The sequence below is a fragment of the Notothenia rossii genome, assembly GCF_949606895.1.
Source record: "Notothenia rossii genome assembly, chromosome: 8".
Taxonomy (NCBI): Eukaryota; Metazoa; Chordata; class Actinopteri; order Perciformes; family Nototheniidae; genus Notothenia; species Notothenia rossii.
Genome location: NC_136906.1, coordinates 67,808,516 through 67,834,852, shown reverse-complemented (window position 1 = coordinate 67,834,852; position 26,337 = coordinate 67,808,516). Strand labels below are relative to the sequence as shown.

The 26,337-nt window shown below is 39.9% G+C and overlaps 1 protein-coding gene across 1 annotated transcript in view; it reads right to left on the bottom strand.

Moving 5' to 3' along the window:
• Positions 1–26,337, bottom strand: part of fig4a (FIG4 phosphoinositide 5-phosphatase a) — a 47,658-nt gene that overhangs the window by 13,815 nt on the left and 7,506 nt on the right. The window contains exons 5-21 of the mRNA XM_079642448.1: positions 25,984–26,140; positions 25,416–25,466; positions 23,948–24,111; positions 23,531–23,659; positions 21,922–22,022; positions 20,976–21,138; positions 17,436–17,533; positions 14,856–14,989; positions 14,064–14,180; positions 13,193–13,238; positions 12,582–12,730; positions 11,627–11,793; positions 9,696–9,834; positions 9,019–9,077; positions 8,389–8,536; positions 8,056–8,139; positions 2,881–3,079 (exon numbers count right to left, since the gene is read on the bottom strand). Of these exons, the coding sequence (XP_079498574.1) occupies positions 2,881–3,079; positions 8,056–8,139; positions 8,389–8,536; positions 9,019–9,077; positions 9,696–9,834; positions 11,627–11,793; positions 12,582–12,730; positions 13,193–13,238; positions 14,064–14,180; positions 14,856–14,989; positions 17,436–17,533; positions 20,976–21,138; positions 21,922–22,022; positions 23,531–23,659; positions 23,948–24,111; positions 25,416–25,466; positions 25,984–26,140 (2,105 nt within the window). The remainder of the gene's footprint in view (positions 1–2,880; positions 3,080–8,055; positions 8,140–8,388; positions 8,537–9,018; positions 9,078–9,695; positions 9,835–11,626; positions 11,794–12,581; positions 12,731–13,192; positions 13,239–14,063; positions 14,181–14,855; positions 14,990–17,435; positions 17,534–20,975; positions 21,139–21,921; positions 22,023–23,530; positions 23,660–23,947; positions 24,112–25,415; positions 25,467–25,983; positions 26,141–26,337) is intronic.

The window sequence follows — 26,337 nt, the reverse complement described above, 5'->3', positions numbered from 1 at the left end:
CCAAAACCAGAGAATCGTAGAGGTGAGAAAACGTTGTATGTATTCTCGGGTGGGAGGGCGGGAAATGTGTGTAAACAGCATGAATACATACATACCTTGTGGTGCAGTGTGAGATTGCGTGGATGGCTTTATATTTGGGGGTTGGGAGCTTTTTCTTGGCAGTATTCAGATCAACTAAGCATGTTTGACTCCTGCAGTGTAAAAACTAATGTTATATATTATGGCTTTTGTTATTTATTTAAAAAAAAAAAAAAAAAGTGCCATTGAGGTGATTTTTCGTAGGTGATAATAATAAAAACAAAATAATAGAAAGGTACAAAAGCACTCTTTTGCAAAAAAAAGCCTGTGTCCTTGTATATATAATGTATATTGTGATATGTGGAAAGTGTTGTCAAATATGTACAAATGTATTTCACAAAGCATGTATTGACCATTTTGGCTGGAATTAACAATAAGTGTGGCAATGACGATGGAAATGATGTTTTGTATATTTTGTATCTACTGTGATTTATCAGTCATGACTGCTGACCCATATGTAGGCAACAAAGCCAAAACATTCTGTAATAAAGTGAATATAAGAATAAAACCTGGGAAGACTTGTGTGGTTTTAATGATAATAAGTGAAAAGTTGAGATACTTCATCACAATGAGCCAAAACGATGTAAGGTAATATTGTCGTAAAGCAGGTCTCTGCTCATTTCTGGGATTTGTAGCTTTGGACTAACCAAGCTATCAGTATTTCAAGTATGATTTAACAGAGACAAACATTTTCACTATCAAAGTTCTATAAGACAGAGAGAAGCTCGTTATGTAACAGCATGCACAGAAGAGGCCATTCATATCTTTGACTGTATGACTGCAACGTAATGAGTTACATTTCCACTGTATGTGTATTGATCCAAGCTGCAGGGAGGCGAGAACGAATGAGGGGCCATGTCTAGTGAACAACAGCTGTGAACACACAATCAAACAGAAACACACACCTAATGTAATGCAGCATTCATATGGTGTGTGAGGGCACAGACGAGTGTGTAAACACATACTTGTTTATGCAAACGCACAAAAACATATTGTAAATCTGTTCATGCACGCACGCCCATATTGAGGGGTATATGAAATGAGCATATGTAATTACATGGAAAACATATAGTAATGATCTAATGTTTAAATATTTCAACAGTGTCCTTCTATGCTGGCACTATGGCAATCCATTCTCATGGACGGCTCCAGGGAAGGACACAGGATCATGAGAGCGCCGGGGGGGGGGATATGCGCCAAACACAGTGGCTGGCCGAAATATTCATGACTAGCTCACTGTTCAAAACCCAGAGAAGAGCAGAGAAAAGCTTCAGAAATAAACACCATAAGCCAGTCGAGGAAAGAGACGGACGAAGCAGGAGTCTGAAGACTTTGCCTCCAATTCTGGTCCTGTTGAACTATCTCCATTTCTTTTTGTTAATTCTTTTTTTGGGGGCAATTTCTTAGCATCTTGTGTGATCTGATGAATGGCAACTAACAAAAAAAACACACCTTGGTTTTACATTTCTGTTTGTCCACTGATTAAAACAAATGAGATTGAAGGTGTTAATCGGCAACTGTGAATTTTCTATGTAGAGTCCTTTCAATCATAAGTTCAGACCCTCAAGGAAAACAATGATGGCCTATTCGAGGCAAAAAGCTATTTTGGTGGACGTACGGTAACTATCAGCTAAATCCACAAGCAATTACTGTAGCTAGGAGCCATTTAGCTTTTACCATCTATAGCTCTCTCTTAATACTGGTACAAGTTAACCTTTAATAATCCATAACCCATTCCATTGTGTGGAAGTTTCATAATATGTGATTTAAAAAATGTGAAAATGATTTGAGCTTAAAACAACTTTAATTTATCTTGCTGTCAGAGGATGAGAGTGGAGCAATGTTCGACATCTCTATCGCTGCTCAAACTTCTGATCCACTCATAACTGAATTACCCACAATCCTCAGGGAATTGGGCCTGGGGTTTGACGGTTGAAAAAAAGTAAAACTCATTTCATAGAGCTACTTGGGTTTAGAACAGAAGGTAGTCACCAAACCACACATTCTCATGTTCTGCTGTTTCTGATTCACCCTTTCCACACTGACCCCTACCTGGGATGATTATGTGAACGCTCTCTGCTGAATTATGGAATCTGGGTAAAAATATATATTTCACTGATCCCACAAGGGAAAATTAGATTTTTCAATGTGTGATGTTCACCTGGGGAATGAAATCGGATACTGATGCTGTAAGATAATGACGCGTTCTGGGAATCTTTTATAGAATAGGGTTAACGATATAGTGAGAGGTGCATATAAAGCAGCAATAAGGTCAGATTTGTACCTAATCTCTGATGTTTGTTTGTCATTTAAACTTCATAAGATAAAGTTTGACGGTGCCACCTCTCTTTATTTTCCCTTAAAATAAACAATAACACAAGCCGTTTACACACTCATCTCTGGGAGTTAATGCCACAGGCTGATTAAGTCAATGTTTACTCTACTCTACCGAGTGACGCAAACAGAAACACTGAACTCATTTCTTCTGGGGACTCAGGGGGAAGTGAAGAAATATAATTAGGGTGACACACTCAATTTGGAAAGCAGAAAGATTTAAAATACAAGCATGTGGATGAACTGCGAGGACATTTCCCTGAGGTACTTAGAGGAGATTGCATATCCTTTAACCATTACATTAATTATGTTAGGTAGGCAGCTTTGTTTCCTCCTTAACAATTAATACCATTACAATTATTCATACTTGTGTTTACCCTTGAAGTGATCTTAATTTGACTGTGCATACGTTTACTAAATATAATCTCGTCTATCTGCAGACATTGTTGATGAGATGACTTTGAGTACCTCCTGTGTGCGAGTGTTCTCTCCTGATTCTGTGAGTAGCTTGATGGGGGTCGAGCGCTGAGACACGGACCCGTCGTCGTCGCGGTCTTCCTCGGAGTCGTCCTCTGAGGTGCTGCTGATGGCCTCCTCACTCGGGGGGGGAGGAGCGCTGGCTGCAGTCTTCCTCTGGAGCAGTGTCTCCTCCTTACTGCTCTTGTTGCTACAAAGATCCACAAACAGCCACATTTACATTACATTGCATTTAGCTGACGCTTTTATCCAAAGCGACTTACAATAAGTGCATTCGACCAAGAAGATACATACAGTGGGGCAAAAAAGTATTTAGTCAGCCACCAATTGTGCAAGTTCTCCCACTTAAAAAGATGAGAGGCCTGTCATTTTCCTCCTAGGTATACCTCAACTATGAGAGACAAAATGAGAAGAAAAAAGAAATCCAGAAAATCACATTATCTGATTTTTATAAGGCTTTATTTACAAATTATGGTGGAAAATAAGTATTTGGTCAATAACAAAAGTTCCTCTCAATACTTTGTTATATACCCTTTGTTGGCAATGACAGAGGTCAAACGTTTTCTGTAAGTCTTCACAAGGTTTTCACACACTGTTGCTGGTATTTTGACTCACCGTTCTTGTGATCATTTTGACCCCACGGGGTGAGATCTTGCGTGGAGCCCCAGATCGAGGGAGATTATCAGTGGTCTTGTATGTCTTCCATTTTCTAATAATTGCTCCCACAGTTGATTTCTTCACACCAAGCTGCTTACCTATTGCAGATTCAGTCTTCCCAGCCTGGTGCAGGTCTACAATTTTGTTTCTGGTGTCCTTTGACAGCTCTTTGGTCTTGGCCATAGTGGAGTTTGGAGTGTGACTGTTTGAGGTTGTGGACAGGTGTCTTTTATACTGATAACGAGTTCAAACAGGTGCCATTAATACAGTTAACAAGTGGAGGACAGAGGAGGCTCTTAAAGAAGAAGTTACAGGTCTGTGAGAGCCAGAAATCTTGTTTGTTTGTAGGTGACCAAATACTTGTTTTCCACCATAATTTGCAAATAAATTCTTTAAAAATCAGATGTGATTTTCTGGATTTCTTTTTCTCATTCTGTCTCTCATAGTTGAGGTATACATAGGATGAAAATTACAGGCCTCTCTCATCTTTTTAAGTGGGAGAACTTGCACAATTGGTGGCTGACTAAATACTTGTTTTCCCCACTGTAAGTACATCAGGTTTCATAGAGCCAAAACATTTAAAGTGCTACATTACATTACATTACATTTAGCTGACGCTTTTATCCAAAGCGACTTACAATAAGTGCATTCGACCAGGAAGATACAACCTTGAAGAAAACAGAATAATATAAGTACATCAGTTTTCATAGAGCCAAACATTTCAAGTGCTACTCAACTGGCTTTAGATAAGCCAGCCCTTTATTAGTATATAAGTGCTTTGTTAGTAATTCAATCGCTCGAAGTGGAGTCTAAAGAGATGAGTTTTCAGTCTGTGCCGGAAGATGTGCAAGCTTTCTGCTGTCCTGATTTCAATGGGGAGCTCATTCCACCATTTTGGAGCCAGGATAGCAAACCCACGTGTTTTTGCTAATGGGAACTTGGGTCCCCCTCGCAGTGCGGGTGCAGCGAGCTGTTTGGCTGATGCAGAGCGGAGTGCACGTGCTGGGGTGTACGGTTTAACCATGTCCTGGATGTAGGAAGGGCCAGATCCATTCGCAGCATGGTACGCAAGTACCAGTGTCTTGAAGTGGATTCTAGCAGTTACTGGAAGCCAGTGAAGGGAGCAGAGGAGCGGCGAGGTGTGGGAGAATTTTGGAAGGTTGAAGACCAGACGAGCCGCTGCATTCTGGATGAGCTGCAGAGGTCGGATGGCACATGCAGGGAGACCAGCCAGGAGAGAGTTGCATTAGTCTAGGCGTGAGATGACGAGAACCTGGGCCAGAACCTGCGCTGATTTCTGGGTCAGCTGGGGACGTATCCTCCTGATGTTGTAAAGCGTGTATCTGCATCAGCGGGTTGTAGCAGCTATATTTGCAGTGAAGGACAGTTTGTTATCTAGGGTCACACCCAGATTCCTTGCAGTCTGAGTCGGGGAAACAACAGAGGGGCCGATGTTGATTTTTAGGTCAAGAGTGGGACAATCTTTTCCCGGAAGGAAAAGCAGTTCAGTCTTGTCAAGGTTGAGCTTGAGGTGATGAGCAGACATCCACCGAGAGATGTCAGCTAGGCAAGCAGAGATGCGTGCGACAACCTGGGTCTCTGAGCGGGGAAAGGACAGAATTAGTTGGGTGTTGTCAGCGTAGCAGTGGTATGAAAAACCATGGGGGCTAATGACAGACCCGAGCGAGTTTGTGTACAAGGAGAAGAGGAGGGGACCAAGAACAGAGCCCTGAGGGACCCCTGTAGTTAATTGACAAGGGTCGGACTCGGACCCTCTCCAAGTAACCCTGTAGGTGCGGTCTTTGAGGTATGAGGTGAGGAGGGAAAGTGCAGAGCCTGAAACTCCAAGTTCTTGGAGAGTGCGAAGGAGGATCTGGTGATTCACCGTGTCGAATGCAGCAGACAGGTCCAGAAGGATGATGACAGAGGAGAGGGAGGCTGCTTTAGCCGTGTGCAGTTCCTCAGTGACAGCAAGGAGAGCAGTTTCTGTTGAGTGACCTGCCTTGAAACCAGACTGGTGCGGATCAAGAAGGTTGTTCTGATGGAGATAACAGGAGAGTTGTTTAAAGAGAGCACGTTCAAGTGTTTTAGACAGGAATGGGAGGAGAGAGACAGGCCTGTAGTTTATAACATCAGATGGGTTGAGAGTGGGTTTCTTTAGGAGAGGGTTTACTCTTGCCTCCTTGAGACTGTTTAGAAAGTGACCAGAAGTTAGAGAAGTGTTGATAAAATGGGTGAGAAACGGTAGAATATCAGGAGCGATAGTCTGAAGGAGGTTTGAGGGGATAGGGTCCAGAGGACAGGTGGTAGGATGGGCAGAGGTAATGAGGGTAAGAACCTCACTTGGAGAGAGAGGGGAGAAGGAGGTCAGTGTGTGGGTGAACGGTGGGTCTGGTGACCCAGTGGTGAGTAAAGGTGAGTCAGAAAAACAAGAGCAAATATCATCAACCTTTTTTTCAAAGTGGTTAACAAAGTCGCTTGACAGAAGTGAGGAGAGAGGAGGGGGGAGGGGCTTTGGGGGGGTCCAAGAGGGTGGAGAAGATAGAAAATAGTTTTTTGGGATTGGAATAGGAAGATTGGATCTTATCTTGAAAGAAAGTGCTTTTTGCCAGAGAGATGGAAGCAGAGAAAGAGGAGAGGAGAGCCTGATAGGTTAGGAGGTCGTCATGGTGTTTGGATTTCCACCATTTCCGCTCTGCTGCCCGAAGGATCGTTCTATTAGCACGCTATTCAACTGGCTTTAGATAAGCCAGTCATTTATTAGTGTATAAGTGCTTTGTTAGTATATAAGTGCTTTGTTAGCAATTCTATCGCTCGAAGTGGAGTCGAAAGAGATGAGTTTTCAGTCTGCGCCGGAAGATGTGTAAGCTTTCTGCTGTCCTGATGTCAATGGGGAGCTCATTCCACCATTTTGGAGCCAGGATAGCAAACCAACGTGTTTTTGCTGATGGGAACTTGGGTCCCCCTCGCAGTGCGGGTGCAGCGAGCTGTTTGGCCGAGGTGTACAGTTTAACCATGTCCTGGATGTAGGAAGGGCCAGATCCATTCACAGCATGGTACGCAAGTACCAGTGTCTTGAAGTGGATTCTAGCAGCTACTGGAAGCCAGTGAAGCGAGCGGAGGAGCGGCGTGGTGTAGGAACATTTTGGAAGGTTGAAGACCAGATGACCGGAGATGATACCGCTTATCAATCTGGTCTTTTATCGGTTCTTTTGGAGAAAAAAAAAAGGTAAACTAACTAAACAAATTGTGAACAAAACTAACATTGCGTTTTATTTAAATTAAATACATAATATTTCACATCAAAAGAAACAACAATGTTTTAACAAATCGTATTAGAAAATTCCAAATGCAGATACACAGACTGATTTTCATTGTACCTCCGCCATCTCCACCGTGTGTGTGTGTGTGTGTGTGTGTGTGTGTGTGTGTGTGTGTGTGTGTGTGTGTGTGTGTGTGTGTGTGTGTGTGTGTGTGTGTGTGTGTGTGTGTGTGTGTGTGTGTGTTGCTGCATGTATCAGCTGCCTGTGTAAACTGCCCCGCCCCCTCGCACACAGACAGGGGAGAGATATCTCTCGTCTGGATTGGAAAGATCGTGAAAAATACTAAAAATAATTTGACGCATTTCCCAGTCTTTTTGCATCTTAGAAACGGAGTTGGCGACACTAAAACTGCAATATAATGTTTGTGTAGCAATAATACATATTACATATTTTTTACATGTCTCCAGTACCGATAAAATGACCGATAACGTCGGAGCTTAATGGTACCACGGTCTTTAATAAGTCAGCCCCGGGGCCCGTTTAATACCGGGGCTCGGTACCCATCCCTAGTTATGATAGTAGGTTATGTCTGTTTTCATGTATAGAGTTATTTTTGTCTCCTTTGCTTTTTCTTGTTTTACTCAAAACTAACTGATGTTTTTAATTATTGTACTGTACAGTATGTTTTTTATGTTGACGCCAGGAAGAACTGTATTCCACATTGTGGTAGATAAGCATAAACAAAAGCATCGAAGCAGCACAGAACATCAGAGGCAGGCTGTGGAGACAATGAGCAGAGCTATCTGTACCTTAGTTTTATAATTATGGAGTAGCTCTGGAATATTTTCACACACACACACACACACACACACACACACACACACACACACACACACACACACACACACACACACACACACACACACACACACACACACACACACACACACACACACACACACACACACACACACACACACACACACACACACACACACACACACACACACACACACACACACACACACACACACACACACACACACACACACACACACACACACACACACACACACACACACACACACACACACACACACACACACACACACACACACACACACACACACACACACACACACACACACACACACACACACACACACGAGGGCACGGTGACATGGGATTCATTACATAAACAGAACATCACAATTGTGAACATGTAACTAGCTCGAGCTGCACTCACCCCAGCACTGACTTTCCCGTTTCCTCCGGCTTGCGAACTGTGAAGGGGCTTGGATCAACTCCAACGGTTTTAGGCATAAATTCCCTTTATGAACACAAATTATAAGGCAACCCATCACAATTACAAATAATTTGTTACAGTTTAAATCCAAAGTGTTTACCATCAAAACAACAGGGACGCTTTCATTTAATTTCACAATGTTTAAGCAATAACTGTTACACTGTAGTTAGCTAGAAAATATAGTGGATTGTAGATTATCACTCAGTCCATTTTGATTTAGTTTTATGTTTCAAATGTATCGTTAAGTGTCTAAAGAGTTGCGAGTGTATTTACCTTGCAGAGTTGGTCATGGCGATGCAGAATGTGTCGTCAAAGGAGGTCAGTTCATAGGGTCTGAAGAACTCTGTGTAGATGTCTATGCTCTCCTCAAAGCGGTTCACTCTCTTCACTTTGACCTTCTTCATGTTGTCCTCACAGGGGACTGCATCCACACAGGAGCGCAAATCAAACGTACAGAAAAATCAATTGTCAAAAGGAAAACAATAAAGAAAGTCCTGTTGATATTATGTCAGCAATGCCCATGAAAAAACCATTAGAACAATGAATGTAACCTCCAAACATGTCCCATCTGTGTAACTAATGCCAGATCGAGTTTAATTGTCTGTGCCTTTGAGCTCCATTGTTGTTCAAAAAAACACCAGTGAGACAAAACATCGCATCTGGTGACATTATATTTCATTTTTAGGATCTTACAAACACTGTTGCACAGTCATTTATTTAGGAAAACCGGAGATATGTGCCGACAAGTCGTTATTCCTCCATCTTGAAACTGGATGACGATAAACTATTTTGATTACATTTTTTGATAAAAAAGATCAAGGAACTAATCTGCAGCTGCCTCTGTTACCTATTACAGATGCTGCAGGCATTATTCCAATGATCATATACTGAAGAGATACCGACCTTCATCATAGGGCACAGGAAGGTAGGACAAGATCCCTGCAGTCCACCACAGTGTGTAGCTGCAGACAGACAAGATACACACGTGTTGAAACGGGTACAATTACCTGGGAAAAAGGCTTGATTCACAACACAGCCATTTTATTTTCCAATAAAAGTAGCTTGCAGAACTAGCTACAAATGTCCCTTAGAGTCCCAGACAACAGCAAATTGCAACCTAAAAAATGGTCTATTTCCCATTGTTCGTATCTTATACCCATGACAAAGGGTGTATATAGGATTAAACCATGGCCTTGAACACACTGCACCCTAGGAGGAACCAAAGTAACTGTATTGGAGTAATGTGGCGATGAGCCATGGAGCAATAACACCAGAGACAAAGAGTATTTTTTGCCGGATTAAGAGAGCAAAATAAAATAAAACTGCTCATGTGAACAACATCCAAGGCAGGCTTGTACATCCTGGGGTTAAAAAAGTAATTTTCAATAGCAACGCTAATATATTGCGAGTGATTTCCCACTGAGATCTTCAATTAGTGTAAAAGCAAAGACCCACAAACATTCAGAAGCCATTGAAACAGGTTTTGTGGCAGATGCAAACATGTTATCCAAGGTTCTTATTTATAAATATACATTTTAATACAGCAAGTGTGTTTGTTAGTGTACAGATGTGTTTGTTACCTGCGTCTGTCTTGGGGGAGGGCCATGGTGTTCTTATGATGCAGGTAGAAGTCGGTGGGCAGCTCCCACAGGTGAGGCTTGGACTCTGATGGCTGGTAGACTTGGAGAAACAGGTTGATGGCATCCTGTCTGTCAGCATCTGGAGGTGCAAGAAGGACATAATAATAACAAATCAAACATAATGATTAGTTCATCTACAAAAGAGAATTTATAACATTAAAAGCAGATGAGGGATTACTAGAGCCAATCATGGTTTAGTCATTGTTCAAGCAGAAATACCAAACATTCTTCAGCCTTATTGTTCGTTAAAAAGCAATTATTTCCAGAGAGTTTATACTTGTTTTATGATTTTTTTCTCTTGAGCACATTATGTTGAATGTCATTATGTATGACATCTTCAATATAAAAAACTATTGAATGCATTGTCAGTCAAATCTCTCCGAACCACTTCTGGACAATGGGTTTGTATTAATACGATTCTGTTCTGTGTAATGTTTCATGTGTTGTTCAGCACATGGCACGTGTTTTCAATGTTGCCTACTTTGAGTGCCATCCATCCCCGGTGAAGCCCTGTGCTGCTTCAATATAATTAAAATATTTAAAAACAAAATTGGCTTCTACTGTATTAAAGCCTGATACCTAGCCTTTCCTCTTGGTGATTGTCAGCCTGAGATTTATTTAATACGTCATTAGATAGAAGCTATGGATGAGCTTTTAACTTAAATGTAGACATGCATCAGAAATAATTCACAGAATATGTCTCACAAAATGTATTTTGAATGATATGCACAAAGTAAAAAATACATTTCAGCAGACTTTTACTGGTCTCAGTGCGTACTGTATGTTTGTGTGTCAAAAATGTTTATGTGAGAAAGAAAAGTATTTGGCAGGGATGTTGAAGTGTATGTCATTAATTTACTGAGGAGTGATTGCTGTGTATGTACTGATAAGCATCACAAATGACTCCTTATATTGCTAATATACTTGTTTTTCATTTTGTATGGTGCTATGGCCATCACTCAATAATGCGACATTGCGCTATAAAAACACAATTTAATTTGATTTCAATTGAATAAAAAACACTTTTAAAGAGTGGTACAAGGCCGTATTTAGAGTGTTTCAATTTGGTAGCAAATTGGTTTTTCATAGCACATGAAAATGACATTATTTGCAAATGTATACAAATGGTTGTTATGTTTGAAGGGAATGTCACAGCTACCTTATCCTACTGGATTACAATTTTCTATTGCTTGTCTTTGTCCTACTATAGACTACTTTGGTGCTTTGCAGAGAGTGCTGAGGCATATCTTAGCCAGAGAAGCAACATGAGGTTAACTTGGTAGGTCAAGCAGCACAGCGCCATCCCTCTTGACTTAATACACACAACCTTCCTTTTCCATTTCTAGGGCTACAGAATGCACGAACAGTCACTAGAGTGTTGTGTACACCCATGCACATTTCCAAAAATGCACTGTGACTACATATAGACAAGGGTGTCATTTATAGTTATTATAAGATCTAATTGCAGGCACCACAAAGCAACACATCCAGACTTTTGAGACATTAGATGCAAGTGGCAAATTGAAAAAGAGAAAACATCCCACCAGATAATTAAAATAATTCTCCAGATAACAATATCGGAAATCAAATGACCTCAATCTAACACTTTTTGCAGTTGTCATAGAAATGGCTTTGAACACCCTGTGACTGTGCCAACAGTCATTAGGGAACTATGCTGAATATGACTGTGTGTGCAACGTACGTTCACACTTGAGGTGTAACACAAGAGCATAAAATGGTTGTATTGAGTAACACAACAAATAAAAGAGATAAGTAACATGCATAATCCTCCAGTCCCTTCTTAATTACTTCTGTGCTGGTGTGTAAAATAGCATTGTTATGTACTTGTGTAATGTGTGTGTGTAACGCACCTGAGAAAGCGTTGCTGTAGTAGCGCGACAGGGTCTGCATGATGTCTTTGGAATGTTGTGTCCAGGGAGCGATCTTGCGGTAGGTCTTGACTCTGTGGACCAGCTGGGAGCCGCCGTACTGCAGTGACAACGTGTCTCCATGGTCCTCATACAGCTCCTCAAACAACCTGGGCCACACACACACACACACACACACACACACACACACACACACACACACACACACACACACACACACACACACACACACACACACACACACACACACACACACACACACACACACACACACACACACACACACACACACACACACACACACACACACACACACACACACACACACACACACACACACACACACACACACACACACACCAAGTGGACGGGCTAGATAAGGTAATCTTCTCTTGATTTTGAGAGATTCTTATACAAAATGTGGCGTTTGTGTGATTGCTGTATGCATTTCTTCTGCTTCTGCAAAACAACAGAGGTGTGTAACACTTATAAAAGTCCTGTGTCAAAGATCTAAATAAACGTATTATGGGGTGTTAATGTAGAGGTACAAGTAGATCAGAATTCCAGTTAAAGAAGTCAAGTAAGACATGTGACCGATGATTCTTCTCCCTGATGCATTTAAATCTATGAAACATCACTGTCAAATGTAATACTTTTTATAAACCTTTTTATTTGTATTGATCAAACAAATGAATCTGCAGATGAATCAATAATGAAAATAATCATTAGAAGCAACCCTATACATGACAACGGGGGTAGTCGGGTGTAACTCTGGATTTTTTTACTGCAAAAAGTGTGATTTAGTCTACTGGGGATCCTAATAAGTGAGAATTAAAATCCATAATGTAGCCTAGGTTTTCAGACAAAATTGACATATTGCTGAACTGACCAACATTTTTCATTGGCTCTGGGATAATACTACCGAAAGGAGCTTTACCTCACACAGTCCGTATCAAACTGGAGTCTGGGTTTGTCGATCATTCCCAGTGCAAAAAGCTGATAGGCTAGCGCACACTTCCCCACCATGAACTGAGCGGTGTTGGTCCGATCCAGACAGTCCACACAGTTGGTCCTCAACACGCCGGTCTACAACAACAAAGACTCATTAAACGTACTTAATGTATGTATGTTCAGTATGTAGTTAGACACAAACTAAATAATAAGGTAATTATATTAGTGAAATCACAACATCAGCTGTAACCATCTCCATGGTTACCCTCTGTAAATGCTGGTCATTAAATTGCGGAAAACAGCTCAGATAATTCCAAGAACATCGCTGCATATGTGATCAAGGTTTCTAAGAAAAACACTCATTATGCAACGATATGCTTTGGCCTAGTTTTGCAACTGAGCAACTGAGCCCCTTTTTCAAATAAACATCATATGAAAAGCTATGTTTTTTGGCAAGAAATCTCACTGCTCTTAATTAATTTGTTGAGTATTAATTTGTTTACATTATTTTTTTTTTTTAGAATTTGGGTAGAATATTAAGTGACAAACTGAATTCTGACACAAAGTTACAGCAAACCCCTCCACCATGTGACGTACCTGCACCCGTCCACTGGCTGTGATATGTCCACCTAAATCTCCCCACCTGAAACAACATACATTTTAATTAACTTTACCAAGAAAAAATCATTAATACTTTGCATTAAAGTGCACTTGTCAATTCTGCATATTTATTATCATTTACTGATAAATCAATGAAACATAAACTGCATAAATGTAAACACTCTAATCTGATTATCCTTATAATTCATGCGCTCATGTATGGATGTGACGAAGCCTAGAGGTGCCATAATTATTAAACTGCATCAACTTACAAGAGTTATGTTTATTTGTGTGTATGTGAGAGGTCATGTAAGATAGCGTTGGGGACTGCAGAAGAAAGGGTAATACATAGTTGCCATGGAGAGGTCGTTGGGTTATGTAAGAAAAGGGTAATGTTAGGGGGAAGTGATTAAGAAATGCAAGCAATGGCCAACACAAAGTAAGTACACAGATGGAAATCTAGAAAACTCTCTGAGACAAAATGGTCATTAGGCGTCATTTTCATTAAGAATTCATAGGAGTACATTTTTCAAATTGAACAGCCTCAATACTGTAAGTGTGGGGGTCAGAATTTGAGGAATAGAAACATTTAATAATAATACATTTTATTTGGGGGGCGCCTTTCATAGCACCCAAGGACACCTTACAGGGCATAGGGTAATATAGGGGAAATGTAGCTTTCCTTCCCTGATACGCAAATAGAAAAAAGATGGTGGCATGGTTTAGCACATGGTTTGTTCTTCTTTTTTCTCATAGCACTGGTATGTCATGGCATATCATTTGCCACCTTCTCTTTCTCGCTCTTTTATATGGAATTGTAATGCAGTCATTTGAATTGAATTGAAGCTAGGAGTCTGAAATGGCTCACCTGTCATCGGGTCTGACGGTGTGACAGTAGAAGTCGGAGCGGTTGATGTAGAAACCTGTTCGCTTCACCACGTTCTCGGCTATCATACTCAGACGGTCCAGAACATTGCACAACTTACTAAGAGAAATAGAAATGAGGAATTTTTATTTGTTTCTGGAGCTTTGGAACAGTAATGCTTCTGTATACAGGGGCCATTACTTTCAATGTACATGACTGATCTTCCATCAGTTTTTTAGTTAGTGATTATGTCACTGATCAGAAGAGAATATTTAAAATACTTTGCTGTGGAGAAACATTTTTGGAAAAGTTTAAAAATTTCTGAGTTCAGAGTATGACATAACTTTAGTCTTTGATCCTAACAGGATTCAAGGAAGTTTTAAAATGGCAGAAAATATCAGATAACAATACCATATTGAAATATATATATTTTTTTATAATTTACATTTAGATGTAATGTAGCCATTTAGTGCTGCTCATCATTCTCCACACTAGCTCGGGCAAACAGCTTTGCTCTCACATTTAGTTTGATACCACCACAAGTTATTATACTGCATTAACCTCCCAACCTTTAAAATCACAGTAAAAAGGATCCTATCTGCTGTTGGACTTTAAAGATTGTATTATGTCTAATACATACACAAATAAATATCCAGTTTCCTGTGTATTTCATTTAGTTAGTTAGTGTTGCTGGCTAACGGCAGGGCAAATCCTTTTTTGGGGTAACAATAACAAACATTAACACATCAAAAAAGCTGTGTTTTAAGCAAACTTCGGCTCATCTATAGTCCCCACCTCTTGGTGTAGCGGGCCATGTCCCAGGCGATGTAGTCGATGCAGTTTTCTGGAGGGAGAAACTGATTTAGGTTGATCACAGCTGGGTACAGCTCTTCACTCAGGATCCTCTCATGTCTCCTTTTTTCCCGTTTCTGTAGCACAACAAAGAGACACATATATGTGTATCGCATGTATGATTTAATCTACCCACAAAGAACAACCAAAGCCGGTCCAACAAGGACACCAGTATAGATCAACATAAGAAATCTGTTGGTTGTAATAAACGCATTCACAGAGATCCTTTCAGGTCTTCTCCACAAAAACCCTGAAAAATAGATCTGCGAGAAACCATTTACAGAATCCATTCAGACTACGACTTATGGAAAATGTAAAGCACAGAACTGAGGAGAGAGAATGCAGATTGGTGGGGAATATACTGTAATATAATAAGTGTAACTGTAGGGGGTATTGGTGCAAATTGAATTGTATTTCGCAAAGAGAGGGATTAGAAGGTGAATTCATATTTATATTTAGAATCTTATTACAGTAAAAAGTGCTAATTATTTTTGTATGGTTGAGACGACCCTTTTTCTATATTTCATTCAAAAATGTTTAACGAGTTTACATCAGGGCATCCACAAAGTTTGACTGCTGTTGGTTTATTGTTTCTGAGCTCTAGATGTTGAATAAATTCATAGAAAAATATTTGTAAAGAAATAAGACTTTTTTTGTTAATGCATTCACACACCCCCTGTTTGTCTCTTTGACCTGTGGTCACACAGTCCATTAAGACATTTCTCCATTAAGTTATGTCTCCTCACATTGTGTCTTTATGACTGATCACCCTGGCTGATAATGGGCTTGGAAGCATCATTTAGCAGCTTGCACATGCACACATCAAGCCGTGGCAAAGCAACACACTCACATTAACGATGCATTTCCTCATTCGTTTGGCATGGGTGTGTCATACTGTCTGACAAACACACACACAAACACACACACAAACACACACTCTCTACGCACCTTATGAGGCACAGAAGAAAGACTAGGAAACATGTGCACATGTACTACATGTATGTGATGTTCACAGAAATAATCATAGTTTTATGTGTGAGAAGGTACAGTCACGCTATACATATGGGGGGGGGGGGCTGGTCATGGACACCGTAAAAATCAAATGAGCGATGTATATATATTTTTTATTTATACGTCTTTATAGTAACATTTGGTGTTGCTATTATTTTTCTCATCTTAATTCCTCTTCCTTTTGTGTGGGCAGGTTCTATGTTTGGTGGTTGCTCCCAAATATGAATGGATTCTCTCGCAGAAATGTTTTGTTGTTGATTAATTGGAAAAATGTATTGATTAGGTTCTGAATAAAAATGAATATTTGTACTGTAGGTGGGGAGAGTAGAGATTTTCTCCGGCAGTCACAACAAATCTAATCTAATGAAGTTGTCTGATAGGAAAGGCGATTCACATGCTCGGCCATGTGTTTTCTTCCTCTCTTATCATTCGAACCCATCAGGAAACCACGCAAACATCCAAGAGTTGACACAGCATGCTGACCCAAGTCAACACTGTTGAGAGAAGGGCTGTCATGGTTTCATGCTTACTTAACAAATCCTTCCTCCTACTACTGTCTCATGGGACAAGAGAGAGGGTGTATTGTGTATATCCAGCCAGCACATATCACATGGCCGCAGCTTGTGTAGACCTCTAAAGTCTGCTATACAACATGAGCTTGAAACCCAAGAGTGAATAGCTGTTTGCATGAGTGTGTCCATGCTGGTGAATAAGAAAGGGCAAAAATGAGAAGTAGCACACTGGTTCCTGAGAGGACATTGCTAACAGTTTTACACACATGGATAAGAAGATAAAACAATGTAATGACGCGATTATTCCTTATGAATAATGCATTCATGCAACTCTTCTTGTGGAGTTGTACAAAAAAAAAATATTTAAATAAGATGACATTTTATTAGCGTATAGTAACTTATTAGTGATACTTTGCACTGTGTGTGTGCAGGTAAGCGTGTGTGCAGTGTTATCTTCCCTTTCAGCATTGCTGCATGTGTTTTAAGGGCAAAGCAGACCAAGATTATTAAACGTTACCATGTCAACGCCAGGTAAGCAGAAACTGCCGGGAAAATCTGACATTATTATCAAAGTCTCCACAGCAACACCTTACCCCCCAGTCAAAATCCAGTGCTTGACTGATTGCATATTCACACACCCCTAGATATATCTATATATCTTACATAATACTCACACTTAAAAGCCAGTCTTTCTGAAGAAAACTTAAATATCTCACTACCTTGATCTTATTAAATCGGACTTTTGCTTGCCATCGCTCCAATGACAATAGTGAGTAACCCATGTTTTAGTTTCAGTTACCAAGGAAACAATTCCCCAATAAAAAAATGTTTTCTTTGAAAGCCATTCCCCTTCTCTTCGCATGATTTATTTTAGTGATCCATTGTCATTCCCGAATTAAAAAAGTGATATATTTAAATGTTCATCACATCTCTCTTAGATGGTGTAAGTATATATATTAGTTTTATTAAGAATATACTTAATAATAACTTTGCATGTTACCTTGACCAGGTTGAGGATGATGATAGGAGAGCCAAACCGCTGCAGCATCTGGTCAAAATGGAGGGCAGCTACATGGGCGTATGGGTCGGCTTGGTCCACTGAATGATAAATCACAAAGAGTGTTAAATATATATAGGGCACTCATGATATTGCATGGTATAAAATAGTTAAACAAATGGAAATATCTTATGCCATTGTATTGTGTCTGGATGTCTGCTGAATAGGAGAAATTCAAGAAACAGCCAAACAGCACACTTAACTATAGAATGAGCAAACTAATGTATTTCCTCCCCCCCTGTTGTTGATCCTGCTTATCGTTAATGGTTTTCTTTATTTTAACATCATGTTTAGTTCCTCTTGTGGAGCCCAACACCTGCAGCCAGCAGCCATGTTGGACCAGTGGAGCAGCCAGAAGACAAATTAAAGGAAATAGGGCAGACTGGCTCACTGGTATCTAAAGAAGAAGTAGAGTAACCAAGTTCAGGGGCCTCATTTATAAACGGTGCGTACGCTCAAAAGATGGCGTACGCCAGTTTCTAAGCAATGTTTGTGATTTATAAAAAACAAACTTGACTGGAAAACGTGCGGTCCTCCACACAAACTCTGACCCATGCGTACGCACTAAGCACAACAACGGGAGAGACGAGAAACTGCAACACCGTTGGCAGAAGGAAGAATGGAGAGAAATAGGTGAAAATAATACCATAAATATAATGTTACCTCTCATGTATCATATATGAAGAATTAATTTGCAAAAATTGATTGAAGCCAATGATTAAACAAACGCCTGTTTGAGACTACTCAGTGCACACAAAAACATAACTTGGAGAAATAAGTATATATACGGATATGTTATTGAAAACCACCTCGAATATGTTGTCTTAATATATAATAATGTATTCTCATAAATGATGCGGTAAGCAGAAGGACAGAAATACGTCTAAACTGAGGCCGTTTTGTATTTCTATAGGTTGTATAGATACGAGCATGGTTTAATCATGTTTCATGCCGTTTGCTAAGACTTGATAAGTCGCTCGTAAAACACAGGAGGTATGGAAACTAAGAACATATATATTTGGTAGATTTGGTAGCTGATACAACTCAATATATTAGTTTTATTTCTTTTAACTGGTGGATATAGAGTTGCTGCAGTGGAGACGCTGCGCACAGCTGATCAACAGCTGGAACCCTAACCACCAAATAAAAAAATAAACATGAATTGACTCCACTCCGCAGGGATCCCCCCGATTTCCCCAGTTTCTCATCATGGGGGGGGGGGGGGGGGGGGTCTCCTGTCCCCGGCATAAACACACTAGCATACTGCCTGAGTAAGGTTATGTGTATTTTGTCATTAACTTTTTTCGGACCACTTATTTATTTATTTTGGTGACGATCCGACCTCCATGCTTCTACTCTCTGGTTCAAACTGCATCCACCAAACAATATGATTTATCTCGACCTCCCCAAAAGAACCTAAATCTGACACGGTGTGAGATGTCTTTTTTTAGCTGTTCTGTCGTCATTTCCTGCTATCTTCTTCATGCAGTAAGTCAAAATGAATATTAATACGGGGCGTTTCTTTGACTATTTAGAGGCAAATATGGGCGTTACGTGAAGCCCGCAAAAGCTGCGCCGCATTTCCAGTTGATTGTGATTTATAAAAAAGGGAAACCAGCGTAGGACGTCCCGCACGCAAGTCCTACGCCGGTACGCAGTGTTTTATGAATCGGAAAATATCTGTGCTTATTTATTTGCTTTGTCCTACGTAAGCAACATTCCCACGTGAATCCTACGCAAGGCATTATAAATGAGGCCCCAGGTCGTCTCCTGCACGACCAGGACATTGGAGCACTTCAGGGCCACCATGAACACATTATATACATAGTTTATACATCTGTATAATAATGAGCTATCTCAGGCACCAAGAGAGTGACACAAGATGGGATGAGGTCGAATTCACACACTGACCTAGATTCGTCTTCCAGGTAGTATCACATAACCGGTCTGCATCTGTTTTTTTATTTTTAAAGCTCCAAAGGTCTTTGAGGAAAAATCAGACATGCGTTTTATTTAGCTTTAGATTGTGTGTCACTCTATGAGTTAAAAAGCAGAGCACCAGTGTAAGTACGATTAAACATTTAAAAAATAAAATACGCGTTATGGGAAATACGTCCATTTGTTTTCTTGCCAAGGATTAGATGAGGAGATCGATACTGATCGCATGCAAAACATAGTTAAAAAAAAAATGAATGAAAAAATGAATTGCCAATGAGTATACCAATACCAATGAAAAACTGTTTCAAATTATATGTAATCACCAAGTGAAAAATACCCTGACAGTGCATCTGGGAAATATAAGGACTGTCTTTAAGGATCAGGACGGATAGTTCAAAGAGGGATCTCAGGGACACGCTCAGTGTCTCTATCTCACACAAAAAAAAAGGCCATCTGAGGATGAATTAAAGAGCGAACTGGGGTGTGGGGGGGTCGTAACAATTTCATACAGGCATTGAACGCACCAACGTCATCAGACTTAGGAACCTGTTCACCACCCTCTTGCCCTGGATTTGTGTTTTCATCCAGCTCATATTGTGAGAAGGGAATGGACACAAAGAAATGAACCGGTCGCGGGGGGGGGCGTCCTGCCTTCACCTGTTTTATTCTCATTTTGATTTGATCAATAGCCCTGTTGGAGAAAAGGATGGCCCTGATATAAGGCCGATCTCCAGTTGTTTCCAATTACACTTTTCCTTTGTCCCCACAGGGTTACTTCTGGTCTTGGGCTGCTGATAGAATATTTACAATGTGCATTATCAACTTACACAGTTAAATACCTACTCTCTCTTAGAACATATACCTATAATCTTTCTTTATGCTACAGAGAAAAGTGGATAAGAGAAAGATTTTCCTTTAAAGCCTGAGCAGCTTTGCCAACTCTCCATATTCTCCATTAGAGAGCAGATGATGTGCACCTTAAAGAGGTGGTTTGGATTGTTTGAAGCAGGGTTGTTCAAGGTTCCTATGCATAGTCAGTGTATTACCTCCAGTAGGTGGAGTTCAGCTAACTACTAGTTTAGAAAAGTAGACAGGAGTGACTGCACAGAAGCATAGCGATGTAATACTGTGAATGGGGGCAGCAGCACAACTGTTTTTTGGCCAACTAGAACCAAAATAAATACAATCCATATCATAATAACAGCTAAAGTGTACACTATAATTTGAATATCTGTACTTTTTTGCCTTGAAATATAATGGTGTCAGGTCCCATTCGTAAGGGCTCTCTTAATATAGGGTGTAATTACATTGCAATGTATTATATAAGTCATCTTAAATATGTTTAGCTTCTCCCTTATCCACAGCACATTACATTGTTTTGCTTCTGTGGCTGTACTCCTCTCTGCCCTGACTTTAGGTAATCATACATGCCTTTGGATTAGTACCACCCCACTACAAACAATCCAAAAAGCCAATAAACAAACCAAGCCATGATACAAATATTTAGGAACATATACAATTGAATGGGTAATGCAGGAGTCTTACATCGTATTGGGGGTTTCGGCATCATGGTGGAAATGTCCTGTGACCAGTAGAGCGGGACTGAACCTCGCACCTGGACATAGGAGGAGTAACTTCCTGCGGTGAAAGACATAACCGCCGCGTCATTGACGATCTGCTCTGTCTCAACTTCGTTTGCCACATCCCCCTGGAAGCAAAAAGAAAAAAACTAAGAAAACAAAGCCCAAGGTTGAGTAAACAAAAGCACCAAAAACCAACGTCATTAGGAGCTTTCCTTTAAATTACATGACTTCATCGGCAGATGGCGCTGACCACAGAATTTTAGATTCACTCCTGGCTCAAAGAATCCTGGCTATCTGAATCTTGAACTGTGGAAGAAGATGATGTGGGACTATCAAAAACGCCCGAACATATAATAAACTTCTGCTTCTTTTAACTTCAGCTTTTAAACAAACCTAGACAAAATGGCCACTGTGCTTTTCGGCCCAATGGCATCACGTGACTGAAGTGTGGCGACTACGAATATTTGCTTCAAAGACTACAAATATTTGCTTCAAAGCCTGTGGATCTTCCTTGGAAATGGAACATCCCTTACAATATTAACTACACACGTGCTTTTCCTGCACTATACATGTCAAACTGTCTGTTGTGATGAAGGAAAGTTGAACATTATGCTATAATGAAAGATCATTTCCATTTGGATAAGAGCTACTGTACTTATATGGCATTGAACAGAATAGTAGGAAACAGTAAACATTGCGCCCAACCACATATCAGGATAGAAGGAAATGTATGTTTTAGTGCATGAAGTCCCTCCCACAGCACACCCACACAGGCACTCGTACTCAAGGAAGAGGCAGCGGGTCAAATTAACCCCCTGTGATCACCCTGAGTCATCTCAATCATCCCGTTGGACCTCAGCCCTGCCTCCGCTATCTATTCTTCCCTGTTGCCTCGGCAACCGCTGTACCTCGCAGTTGGCTCCTCTTTTGAGGAAGCGGGTCCCGGCAAATTTACTGGAACGCCTGGCAATGAGGGTGATGTGAACCGGTCGGCCATATATCAGAAGCTCTGTGGATGGTGGGTAAAGGAATATTAATAACGATACAACACTGACAGCATGACGCAATCACTTCTCTTTTAAAAACACACATACTTTATATTCACATCATCAGGTCTAATCATTTAAAATGTGTTTATTTTTCTATTCCCCTTAATACTTTTGGCTTTACCTCTTTTAAAAATATGTGTTGTGCATCTTAAATCAATATAAACTAAACGTATGCAAAAAGTACATTTAAGTAAAATAAAAAATTAAAATAATAGCAATTTTATTTAACTACTTTAGTGGAATATCCACTTTTTTATTAGTTGTGTTTCATGTGCACACATAAGAAGCATTCTTATCTACCCGATGAACATTTAGGATTAAAAAAATGAACAAATCATACAAAGTTTTTCAATGTTCCCTTTGTTCCTTATTGGCACTTTTTCCCCAAAAATTAAAGAAACCCTGTCTAATTGTTTGTATCTATCCGCCAAGTCTCCTCTTATTGCACACATCCTTTCTCTCATGCTCAGAAAAAACGCAATGAAGGCCAAACAGTTTCCAGGAACCATCTCCACTGTAAAGCGCCCACACAATGTCTCAGTGGCAGCATGCTGCCTGACAATTGTTGATAGCAGTACTGACTGTAAATGCAGTTTGGATTATCTGGCTACTGCAGCTCAAAAACTGCAATTATAATATAAACTCATTAAAATAAACGGCTGAAAGACTAACTTGTTTTGACCCGAGACAAAAAAACTACATATTTTACACTCCTAATGTGATTTATGCAAAGGAGACTTGAAGGTAAATGATTGGGATCTGAAACCTAAGGCAGACTTTGACTATAATAAATCAAACTGTTGACTCAGTTCTAGTCTAGACTTAAGCCACTCTGCAGCAGTAACCCATGCATCAATACTACAACAGCTTCTCAAAAAGCAGAGGATATTATTCACTTGGAGCGTAATACTAATAACCACGGTATGCAGATTGTTAGATCCATAGAAGCGGCGAATTGAAAGACACCAAAATTATTTATGTATGCATGTAGAAACACAGGATTTGTTTTGATAAAAATACCATGTGGTTTATCTGATTAATTATTAACAATGTTGCTGCTTTTTCCCTACAGATAACAGATGTGATTATAAAACTGCCAGTCTTTACACACCTGATGAGCAAAACCATTGCTTGATAATAAAACTTGCTTTAAAAAAGCCCTAAGAACAAACACAAATTGCTTCTGCAGTTTAGTGGTGAATCTCACACTCAGAGTGTAACCCACGTGCTTTGAAAGAGGCGGTTTGCAGTTCAACAAGTGATGCTGAGGCTACGAGATGAGGGGGAGTGCCGACAAATAACAACAATGTGAGAGATAGCTGAGTCCTAACAAGATACAGGCAGTTAGTTTTGCTAATTTGTTTTAGTTTCTTTTAAAACCCAAAGAAACAAGTTGATCATGGCAATTAAAAAAAACCCATGCACATAAAATCAACAGCTGAACATTTCTGCAATGCTCAAAGGATACTGGACTGGCCACAAAAGCCGTGGATAATATACATGAGCCAGTCATGATGCACGATGTCCTTGACTCGTTCCAGTAGCTTTCCGTTCCACACGTACTTGTAGTACGGCTCGTTCTGGAGGCCATAAACCACTGTGGAGGAAGAAAAGGAACACACAAAACCTCAGCATTATTTTACTGAAAAGGGGTCAGAACAAATAATCTGTTAGAAAGTGACAAATAAAAAGTGGAACAAGATTTATTTAGAAACATGTATTAAGTTTGTGTTAAGGTATTACAATAGGTATATAATAATGGAAGAACACATAAGCCACAAATGAAGTTATTTTCAATGGACTTCAATGAGAATAAAACAGGCGAATCTGCAGTAAACAGATAAATATCAACGAATATAAGGGCTATTCCTTTACAGCCACTCACCTTGAGTAGGCAGGCCTTCATCTTCAAATATGTCAAAGCCGTCATTCTTGCTCTGGGTCTGAACCTCTTCCTCAGCGGGGAGAGTTGGTGACGTCCACAGTTCATAAGGCCTCTGCAGCAGAGTCAGGTTGTACTGCAGCGAATGGCTCAGGTCATAGCTGTAGCTGCAGGGCACAACAGTATATCATTTAAAGTGTACAGTCTGTACTGTCCCAGGGTGAATTTAACACTGAGCAACGCTACAGAGATGTGTATGTCAGACCAGACTGAGTTGTGACAAATCGTGCTAGCTTTTGTTAGAAAAAATACGCATGTAGAAGATGACAACTTAATCTAAAAATGGAACAAAAAGTCTAAAATGTAATTTTCCTCATTTTTCGATCAATACAGGGTTATTTTTGCACCACTTCACAATTTTATACTAAAATAGACTCTTATGAATACAACAAAAGGGCACGCTTCTAGAGAGGACACAGGAAAATTAAAGCAATTTTAAAATATTGCTAGTATTTATCTGAGATCTGGACATCAAAAATCCTTGTGGCTTTATTATAGCCCAAGCTTCTCCAAAATGTAGGTAATACATTAACTTATGGAGGGCAGGTGGTATATCCTTCAAAACGTTTTATTTTATGTATATTAATTAGGGCTGTCAAACGATTAACATTTTTAATCAGATTAATCACAGCTTAAAAATTAATTAATCATGATTAATCACCATTCGAACTATGTCCAAAATATGCCATTTCTTTATGTAGGCCTATATTGTTGTGGGAATGGAAAGATAAATGAAAGAAGGCGGATATATCCATTTAACATAAAGTATGTATGTTTATTATAACATTGTTCTGTGTGTCAAAATGAAAGACAGCCCACACACCTATCAATCATCAAACCGTGGGGTCGTATTTCATTACGTGTTGATAGAAATCAACACGTAATGGTGTATCGATGTATATAGAGATGTACCAAAGAAAAAGTATTCTCCGCGTCGGGACTTCCTGCAACAACACCACGCCGTTATCTTGATTCTGATTGGCCAGAAGACATTATCAAAGATGTTCTATTGAGAAGACGATCACTACGTGACAAAAGTTTTCAAAACCGTTTCTATTCTTCGGTATTTCCAGACTAGTGGCTACTGAAATCAATCTTACTAACTGCTGTCTGTGCAATTTACTCGGCGCAAATTGGCGGACTTTATTTTGCTTACTTTAACATCATTTTTCATGGTGGGGCTAAGGTGGGGCTAAGCCATTTCTTGGTATGGCTGTAGCCTACCCCAGCGCTGCCACTGGTGGGATGTATGGGGCGGGCCATTCTGCACATGCGTTAAATGAGTTAAATATTTTAACGCAATTAATTCAAAAAATTAATTAAACGCCGTTAACGCAATAATTTTGACAGCATTAATGTTAATGAGTTAGTGATAATAACAAATAATGTGTGGACTGAGTATGTGTCTTACCTGAAGTAGAAGTTGCTGGATAAATCTACGTTCTGAAAGATCCGCACATATCTAGGAGAGCAAAAACGATGTCAGTCGTACACACATCTAAAAAAGTACCAGAAAAAAGCATCTGTATAGCCAATCTATAGGTATAATTATAATGATTGAGATAATATATGCAACCAGATCTTTCTCTGCTTGTTTTATGTGTTGCTGCCGCTGCTGCTGCTGCTGCATTCGTCTGAAGGCATTGAAATCTGATTTGTAGTGTTGAAAGTTTTACAGAAATCTTAGTGGATCCAACATTGTAACATTTCTGTTGCAACATCTATGTAAAAGTGGATCTTATTTACATATAAGAAGAACATATTAAATAACTAGCAGATTAAAGTAAAGAGGAGCAAGACGGGAGCACAAACACTTAGGAAGACAATCACAGCACATGAAAATAAAGCGTGTTTTAGCAAAATAGCAAAAATCATCCAACAAATATATTACCATTTCTTGAATAAAAGTAGTCCAGTGAGTGTAAAAATAAGGTACTACTGTATGAATGAATATATGGGAGATCCTTTTTAAAAAGTACCTTGCTTCATCAGGGTGTGAAACCCTGACCGAGTCATTGGGGATGTAGATCATGCTGGTGTCTTCAATTTTGTAGATGGAGTGGCCGCCAATGTCGGCCATCTTTCTGCGCTTGGTGATCAACACTATGTAGTAGCCCTCGAGGAAACGTACAAACCCTGCAAAAAAAAGAAGAAGTATACATTCAAAATCTTTTAAATGAAATTGTCCTGACAGCAGCGCATGAGACAGATGATCTGGGGGAAATGTGGGCCCAGTTCAATCTTGCAAATGCCATTGGAGCAACAGGAGGAGGTGGAGGAACATGGCTGTCCAAGTTTTTTTTTTTTTTTTTTTTTTTTTTTTAAAATAGGAT